The sequence below is a fragment of the Cucurbita maxima genome, unplaced genomic scaffold (genome assembly GCF_002738345.1).
Source record: "Cucurbita maxima cultivar Rimu unplaced genomic scaffold, Cmax_1.0 Cma_Scf00012, whole genome shotgun sequence".
NCBI lineage: Eukaryota > Viridiplantae > Streptophyta > Magnoliopsida > Cucurbitales > Cucurbitaceae > Cucurbita > Cucurbita maxima.
Window position 1 is genome coordinate 4,683,610 of NW_019272028.1, and position 9,112 is coordinate 4,692,721.

Sequence of the window (9,112 nt, forward strand, 5' to 3'; positions counted from 1 at the left end):
AGAACCCAGTTAATCCACCGAGACCACCAGATGGAATTGACAGACCTATGTGGACTCGTTTTCAAGCAAGGGCATACGAGTCCACCAATAGGGACGCTGAAAATCTAACATAGTGGTGACAGGTACACTATCAATCTTGGGATCATATGCTTTAACATTATTTGATTCAGGCTCTACGCATTCCTTTATATTTGTTTCGTTTATTAGCCTAGCAGGGTTTGAACTAGAACCCTTATTGCATGTATCAGTCGTTAGTACCCTAGCGAGAGTAGACCTAGTTGCTAAGGATAGAGTAAGAGATGGACAAGTAATCGTAGGAAAATGAACCTTACATATAGACGTGATAGTTGTTAGCATGATGTACTTCCACATAATACTAAGGATGATTTGATTAGTTGAGAAACATTGTAGTACAGATTGTTACAAGAAGGAAGTAGTATTCTCACCACCATCTAGATCCACCCTAGTGTATCTCCTTGGGATGGGTCAGTATTATTTATTAAGAAGAAAGATGACTCGATGTGTCTGTGTAGTAACTAGAAAGAACTAAATAAGAGGACAGTAAAGAACCAGTACCCACTTCATCATATAGAAGATTTGTTCAACCAATTCAGAGAAACGACATACTGTGGCTTGTGTTTTACTAAGTCCAGGGCTTCTATTTAAACTGAAATAAATATAGCTCCTACAAATACTATACTGAAATAAACTATTCCAGTGGACTACTAATAAAAATAAATAACTTAGACTAATTCCATCTAATAATAAGTTGCACTAATTTTGACGGTGGTGGTGGTGATGTCGTTTAGCCTCACTAACACCCCAACCATATTCATAGAGTTAATGAACCCAATATCAAAAGAATGTCTTTTGTTATCGTGTTCATAAACGACATCCTATTGTACTCAAAGATGGATCAAGAGCACAAAAAGCATCTCTGAAAAGTCATCCTGTTCTCGACCTTTTGTTTTGGAGTTTTTTTTTTTTTTTTTTTTTTTAATCTAACTTTTTAAAGATTGGGAATGTATATGCATGGAGTTTTAATTTTTAAATGAAGTTACTTTATTGTTCCATTTAAGAACTCATTACATTACCATAAGAGGAAAAAGGAAATTACAATACAACTCATATGAAGTTCAATCTCAAAATTTCATAAATGGAAAGAAAAAAATGTTATTTTCTTTTGATTGGATTTAAAGCCATCGAAAATTGCAGAGTGTCCTCTATCTTATTTGGCAATGACTGTTACTGAAGGACCAGCTTGAGTCTCAGCAAGCTTCATCTTCCTAGCCTTGGTTATATTCCTCCAATAACTCGCTATTTCCCTCCCTGCTTCCTCTGCCTTCTCTTTTTTGCCGTCTTCTAAGCTTGTCGATTTTCCACTGTTCTTGGGTGGCAGAGTATCAAGCTCGGCTAACACTTTCACGATATCAAGCACCAGCCTCTCTGCAAGCGTGCGCGAGAAGTCTTCTCTGATCACCACGCGAAGAACCGACACATGTTTCGCCCCCTCTGGCATTGGGTATGCCGGCACGATCCACCCGAACCGTCGCAGCATTTCCGACACCTCGAATTCGTCGTGCCGGCTTCTGTCTTTCAGAGAGAACGCCACCACCGGCACCCCCATGTCCTTCGACGCTATGCTGAACCTTCCTGTGTTTTCCAGCCCTTCCTTCAGCACCATTGCGTTGTCGTGACAATTCTGCATCACGTTCTGGTACCCCTGTTGTTCATTATATACCCATTATCATTATCACCCAAATTCATCGAGAAATGGAATGTTTTCACACGGAATCGAACCCATCTCTTACCTCGAAACCCAAGCGGATTAGTTGGTAATACTGAGCGATGATTTGGCTTGACCCTGAAACCGGATTCATGGGGAAATTATTAGAGTGTTGATGGGGAGGAAATGGAGTTTGATTAGAGAAATTGGGATGATCTTACCTTTGGAGAAGTTGAGAGTGAAGGTGGGTTGATCCGCTCCGAGGTAATTTATGTGGAAAATCAGCTCTTCAGGCAAATCCTCTTTGGTTCTCCAAATGACCCATCCAATTCCGGCGTAGACAAGCCCATACTTGTGCCCACTCACATTGATACTCTTCACCAACGGAAGCCGGAAGTCCCATTCGAGGTCTGGATACAAAAACGGCGCTATGAATCCGCCACTCGCAGCATCCACGTGAATGGGAGTATCCCACCCTGTTTTCCTGTTCTTCTCCACCAACAAATCATTCAACAGCTTCACATCTTCGAATTCCCCATTGTAAGTCGACCCCAAAATGGCGGCGACGCAAATGGTGTTCTCATCCACCATCTCCACCGCCTTGACAGGGTCCATCACGTAATACCCTTCTCTCACCTTCACTTCCTTCAGCTCCACTTCAAAGTACCTCGCGAATTTCTCCCAACAAACTTGAACATTCGCCCCTGTCACGATGTTCGGTTTATCATAAGGCTTCCCCTCTGCTTTCCGCTTGTTCTGCCACTTCCTCTTGAAGGCCAGTCCCGCCAACATGATGGCCTCCGAGGATCCCACCGTGCCAACTCCGACCGCCGTGTCGGAGTCTCCCAAGGGAGCGTTGAAGAGATGGGCAATCATGTTGACACATCGGTTCTGAAGCTCGGTGGTGACAGGGTACTCGTCCATATCGACGTAGTTCTTGTTGACAGAGTCCATAATCAGCTTATCGCACTCGGGCTCCATCCAAGTGGTGACGAAGGAAGCCAAATTGAGCCTGGGGTTGCCATCGAGCATGAGCTCGTCGTTGATGATCTGAAAAGCAGCCTCCTTGGGCATGGAGTTTTCGGGCATGGTGAATCTTGGAGCAGAGTCCCGCACATAGCGAGAGGCAAAGGTGGAATGAACAGAGACATCCGATTCTGAGAAAGTTTTGGAGAGCACCATTGTTGGGTATTGTATGAATTTGAAAGAGAAAGATGAAGATTGAATAGAAATGAATGGAGAAAGATGAAAAGAGAGGGTGGGTTTTATAGTACAAAAAGTGTGGAGAATCGACCTCTGGTTCCTTGCCATTGGAAAGACAGCAGAAGGTCACAATGAAATTATTAAATAACTGACCAGGTCAAATTTTGTTGGTTGAAATACCATTTATGTCCTTTTACCAAATTATTTTCTTTTATTTATTTATTTATCTATTTTTATTTTTTAAAATACTCAACTTATTCAATTTCCAAGCACTTTCAAGTATTGGTTAAATACCTAAAATACCCGTTTCAACTTTCAAAAAAACACTTTAATCATTTTTAATTATTTAATTACTCGACAAAATAAATTAAAAAATGAATTAGAAATTTCATCGATTTAAATTAGATTGTGAATTGAGTTCAAATAAATAAAAAAAAATTAATAGATTTGACTGCAATTATATATACCTATCTTTATTTAATTTTATAATTTGAATTAATTTAAAATTTGAATATCATCATAAATACTATATATATACGTCATAGTGTTTAAATTATAAATTTTTTAAAAAGCAAATTAATTTCTAGAATCAATATCAATAATAATTAAAAAAAGGAAAAGAAAAAAAAAAAAGAGAGATCTAGAATCAATTAAACACCCTGACTTCAAGTTCAAGAAATCAACCAGCTTGACCATTGTATTTGGCAATAGCGGGTGGGGCCCACAAACCCGAAGAATCTGGGGTGGGTTATAGAAATATGGTTTTCTTTGAGGGCACCACAGCAAATCTGTCAAACCAGTCATTGTTGACCGTACAATTTGAAGAATTCCGGTTTGGCAAGCATGTTGTTTTGATTGTCTGATTTGTAAGGACACAAACTTTTCTGGTGGCGGTTTTATTGACCCTAACAATTCCCATTTTCCACATTTATATTTATATATTTATATTTTACCAACTTTTTTCAATAATATATTTTTAAAATAAAATATCACCCGTTTACATCTAAATTTAATTTAATGGTCGGTTTATTTGAAATTTTTTAAAATTCACGACAATAATTCACAAATATATTTTTATTAAAATAATCTTTTTAAATCTTTATTATTATACTTTCGTATTGAAGTAGATGATTTAAACAATCATTTAGAAAGTTAGTGAAATATATACACAACACCATCCAAGAGTTCTACTCAACACCCTAATTCATTTTTTGGGTATGTACTCGTTACATATCGTGTACACTTAAATACCATTTGAAAAGATAGAACATCACAAATGAGTATAAAAATGTTTCGTAAGTATCTTGCTTGTTGGTTCTTAATCATCCATAAATCATGTTTTGAGTTCTTATACCACGCATCTAACTTATAGGATTTCCATAGGTCATAGACCAAAATCTCTCATATGGATCTTAGACCGTTTCCATTTTCGTGATTAAGACTCGATTAGCTCATCTAGCTCGTTCGAGCTTATCTTAATCAAAGAGCTCATGTAACAACCAAAGTCTATGCTAGTAGATATTGTCTTCCTTGAACTTCATGCATTTATAATAAATGTTTTATTCTCCTCTTTAACCAAGTTTATCGTAGTTCTTCAAGTAAACATAGATTTTTATTAAATTAATTTTAATTTTCGAACTAAATTCACAATTTATGACGTTTATATTTTAAATAATTAAAGCGAATTAGATTCATCATGTTCAAATTTAATTCGCTGGTTTGGTCAAAGACGCGGATAATTGAGGTCCCTACCCGGCTGCCCGTATCTTTCGTTGACTATTACTATTCATATTTAAAATAATTAAGCGAATTAGATTCGCCGCGTCCAACTTTGATTTCCTGGGACGTGGAGAATTGAGATTCCTTGATGCCCTGCCCGGCTGCCCGTATCTTTATGTTGACTTTCATATCCTTCTGACTTTTCTCTTCAACGCAATAAATTTGCTAATTTATTTAGCATTCAAAATAGTTGATTTTTTTTCCCTTATTTCTCTTTGATTATTTTTTTAAATGAATCACCCGATTTCAAACTATTATTTTATTAGTTTTCGTAATTGGGTTAGACTAAATTTATGGGTTTTTTTCAAAAAATAAATTATTTTAATTTGTTGAATCTCTTCTTATTGAAAAAAAAAAAATATATTTTTAATAATCTAAATAGTAATTTATTAACTTAAATAATAGTAATCCATATATATTTTTATTTACTATGATAATGATTAACATAAATCTATAATTATTTACATATTTTATTTATTTTTTGGTTAATTATAACTTGGTTACTACTGAAAAAAAAAGGTTTTAATTATGTCTTATTTACGAGATTAGAAAAGTTTTAGAGGTTGATAAAGGTAAATTAGCCTTAGTTAATTAATATATTTAATTAACATAAAACGTGTGGATAATTAATATTTGAAATGGCGTTACACAATTAACTTAATAATTCTAATTAATAATTATGAATACCAGAATTATCATAAACTTAGAATTTTTAATTTTTTTTAGATGATTGGAAGTTTGGAATGCCAAACCTATGGGCAAATTTAGTTAAACTTTGTATTTTCTCTAAATATAGAAATACCACTAAACTTAAAATAATGCTAATTTTTAAAAAATATATTCTTTAAATATAATAGTGTTCAAAAACATTTTTAACAAAATACTCGTTAAAAAATACGTGATTAGTACTATATTTAAAAATACTATAAAATTTTAAAGGTAACATTAATACACTTTACTGTTATATAAAAAAGTTTAAAAAAATTCTTACAGACTATGTATGTATGAATGAAAACCGTTTATCGACACCTCATAAATTTATCTCTAAACTTTTTAATGTTACCCTTTATATTTTGAAACGTGGTACTAAAGATAATGATAGTTTTGAATTTGTATTTTTTTAATTTTCTTTTAAATCGGACCAAAATACAAAAGGAATTAAGCCATGTCGACCTCACACAGGGGCATGCGGCCTACTTGCATGTCCTTTAAATCAAATTTCTTTAAGGATGAGCTCTCATGGCTTTGTTTTAGACTTCTTAGAGACCTCACGCTAATGAACATGTATTCATTTACTTATAAATCAATGATCATTCCCAAAATTAAGAAAATTAAGAAAATTAAGAAAATATTTTAATCGGTTTCTTAAAAAAATTGATATCAGCTTTTATAACCCAATTTTTAGGAGGAAGAGACCAATACAAATCTCGGAACTTGTCGACAAAAAAGTAGGGGCCAAAAGAGGATTTGTACGAACATATTGTACGGCTTCAATAATGAAACTGGTCGTATCAAAAGATACTTTAACGGAACAACATTAATTGTCATAATAAATGAATTATAAGAAGAACGCCTTTGATTCGTACACAAGAAACAATCTAACACTTATGTTAAATTCATAAGGAGAGGAACTATTCAACTAAGACAGGTTTTTGTAAGAATTAAAAATTCAAGAGTTGAAAAGTACGAACATTGACAAAGAAAATATTTGGGGAAAAAAAAAAAAAATGTAAAAGAAGCGTCAAATAAAACCTCCACCGGTAAAGAACTGTCATCTTCAAATCAAGCATAAGCCAAAAACAATAAGCTCCAAATTTCGAATTTTCAAATGCATGGTTAAACCGCTACGCTCTTTGACCAATCACCATTGCTCTGCTTCTTCATGCCTCCCCTGCTTGATTCTCCACTTATTGTACTATAAAACCCACCCTCTCTTTTCATCTTTCTCCATTCATTTCTATTCAATCTTCATCTTTCTCTTTCAAATTCATACAATACCCAACAATGGTGCTCTCCAAAACTTTCTCAGAATCGGATGTCTCTGTTCATTCCACCTTTGCCTCTCGCTATGTGCGGGACTCTGCTCCAAGATTCACCATGCCCGAAAACTCCATGCCCAAGGAGGCTGCTTTTCAGATCATCAACGACGAGCTCATGCTCGATGGCAACCCCAGGCTCAATTTGGCTTCCTTCGTCACCACTTGGATGGAGCCCGAGTGCGATAAGCTGATTATGGACTCTGTCAACAAGAACTACGTCGATATGGACGAGTACCCTGTCACCACCGAGCTTCAGAACCGATGTGTCAACATGATTGCCCATCTCTTCAACGCTCCCTTGGGAGACTCCGACACGGCGGTCGGAGTTGGCACGGTGGGATCCTCGGAGGCCATCATGTTGGCGGGACTGGCCTTCAAGAGGAAGTGGCAGAACAAGCGGAAAGCAGAGGGGAAGCCTTATGATAAACCGAACATCGTGACAGGGGCGAATGTTCAAGTTTGTTGGGAGAAATTCGCGAGGTACTTTGAAGTGGAGCTGAAGGAAGTGAAGGTGAGAGAAGGGTATTACGTGATGGACCCTGTCAAGGCGGTGGAGATGGTGGATGAGAACACCATTTGCGTCGCCGCCATTTTGGGGTCGACTTACAATGGGGAATTCGAAGATGTGAAGCTGTTGAATGATTTGTTGGTGGAGAAGAACAGGAAAACAGGGTGGGATACTCCCATTCACGTGGATGCTGCGAGTGGCGGATTCATAGCGCCGTTTTTGTATCCAGACCTCGAATGGGACTTCCGGCTTCCGTTGGTGAAGAGTATCAATGTGAGTGGGCACAAGTATGGGCTTGTCTACGCCGGAATTGGATGGGTCATTTGGAGAACCAAAGAGGATTTGCCTGAAGAGCTGATTTTCCACATAAATTACCTCGGAGCGGATCAACCCACCTTCACTCTCAACTTCTCCAAAGGTAAGATCATCCCAATTTCTCTAATCAAACTCCATTTCCTCCCCATCAACACTCTAATAATTTCCCCATGAATCCGGTTTCAGGGTCAAGCCAAATCATCGCTCAGTATTACCAACTAATCCGCTTGGGTTTCGAGGTAAGAGATGGGTTCGATTCCGTGTGAAAACATTCCATTTCTCGATGAATTTGGGTGATAATGATAATGGGTATATAATGAACAACAGGGGTACCAGAACGTGATGCAGAATTGTCACGACAACGCAATGGTGCTGAAGGAAGGGCTGGAAAACACAGGAAGGTTCAGCATAGCGTCGAAGGACATGGGGGTGCCGGTGGTGGCGTTCTCTCTGAAAGACAGAAGCCGGCACGACGAATTCGAGGTGTCGGAAATGCTGCGACGGTTCGGGTGGATCGTGCCGGCATACCCAATGCCAGAGGGGGCGAAACATGTGTCGGTTCTTCGCGTGGTGATCAGAGAAGACTTCTCGCGCACGCTTGCAGAGAGGCTGGTGCTTGATATCGTGAAAGTGTTAGCCGAGCTTGATACTCTGCCACCCAAGAACAGTGGAAAATCGACAAGCTTAGAAGACGGCAAAAAAGAGAAGGCAGAGGAAGCAGGGAGGGAAATAGCGAGTTATTGGAGGAATATAACCAAGGCTAGGAAGATGAAGCTTGCTGAGACTCAAGCTGGTCCTTCAGTAACAGTCATTGCCAAATAAGATAGAGGACACTCTGCAATTTTCGATGGCTTTAAATCCAATCAAAAGAAAATAACATTTTTTTCTTTCCATTTATGAAATTTTGAGATTGAACTTCATATGAGTTGTATTGTAATTTCCTTTTTCCTCTTATGGTAATGTAATGAGTTCTTAAATGGAACAATAAAGTAACTTCATTTAAAAATTAAAACTCCATGCATATACATTGGTGCTGAAGGAAGGCAAAGGAAACAGAGAGGGAAATAGAGAAGGCAAAGGAAAAAAAAGAGAAGGCAAAGGAAATAGAATAATATATACATTGGTGCTAAAGCTTAGAAGACGGCAAAAAAGAGAAGGCAAAGGAAACAGAGAGGGAAATAGCAAGTTATTGGAGGAATATAACCAAGGCTAGGAAGATCAAGCTTGCAGCAAATCAAGCTGGTCCTTCAGTTACCGTAATTGCCAAATGAGAAGATCATAGTTGCTGTTAAGGAAATAAGTTCCTTTCATTATTATTATTTTTGTTCTAAATTTTTAAAGGTTTGACCTTCATTTGACTATATTTATGTCCCAAGATTTGAAATAGAATAATATATATATTTTTTAAACTCTTTTGAGCAAATCATAATTTGGTATGTAATTTATGTAAAGCCGTGGGTTATGCAACCAATTTAAGTTTGAGAAAAAATATTTAAAATAAAGAACAATGATTTAAAAAAAAAAAAAAAAAAAAAAAAAAAA

General features: G+C 36.9%; 2 protein-coding genes across 2 annotated transcripts; one reads left to right on the forward strand and one right to left on the reverse strand.

Annotated features, from left to right (window-relative positions):
- Positions 1-1,049: 1,049 nt before the first annotated feature.
- On the reverse strand, positions 1,050-2,989 carry LOC111487640 (glutamate decarboxylase 4-like). Its single transcript, XM_023135118.1, has 3 exons — positions 1,948-2,989; positions 1,812-1,864; positions 1,050-1,723 (listed from the first exon to the last, which is right to left on the reverse strand). The coding sequence occupies exons 1-3, from the start codon at positions 2,906-2,908 to the stop codon at positions 1,229-1,231; spliced, it is 1,509 nt and encodes a 502-aa protein (XP_022990886.1). The 5' UTR covers positions 2,909-2,989; the 3' UTR covers positions 1,050-1,228.
- A 3,651-nt stretch (positions 2,990-6,640) lies between these two features.
- LOC111487631 (glutamate decarboxylase 4-like) lies at positions 6,641-8,571 on the forward strand. The gene is made up of 3 exons (XM_023135106.1): positions 6,641-7,673; positions 7,757-7,809; positions 7,898-8,571. The coding sequence occupies exons 1-3, from the start codon at positions 6,713-6,715 to the stop codon at positions 8,390-8,392; spliced, it is 1,509 nt and encodes a 502-aa protein (XP_022990874.1). The 5' UTR covers positions 6,641-6,712; the 3' UTR covers positions 8,393-8,571.
- The last annotated feature ends 541 nt before the right edge of the window (positions 8,572-9,112 follow it).

Excerpts from the sequence above, each read along its gene's own strand:
- LOC111487640 (XM_023135118.1), bottom strand. The coding sequence starts at position 2,908 with ATGGTGCTCTCCAAAACTTTCTCAGAATCGGATGTCTCTGTTCATTCC. Across the intron at positions 1,865-1,947 it reads CACTCTCAACTTCTCCAAAG|GGTCAAGCCAAATCATCGCT; the intron begins GTAAGATCATCC and ends ATCCGGTTTCAG. Across the intron at positions 1,724-1,811 it reads TAATCCGCTTGGGTTTCGAG|GGGTACCAGAACGTGATGCA; the intron begins GTAAGAGATGGG and ends AATGAACAACAG.
- LOC111487631 (XM_023135106.1), top strand. The coding sequence starts at position 6,713 with ATGGTGCTCTCCAAAACTTTCTCAGAATCGGATGTCTCTGTTCATTCC. Across the intron at positions 7,674-7,756 it reads CACTCTCAACTTCTCCAAAG|GGTCAAGCCAAATCATCGCT; the intron begins GTAAGATCATCC and ends ATCCGGTTTCAG. Across the intron at positions 7,810-7,897 it reads TAATCCGCTTGGGTTTCGAG|GGGTACCAGAACGTGATGCA; the intron begins GTAAGAGATGGG and ends AATGAACAACAG.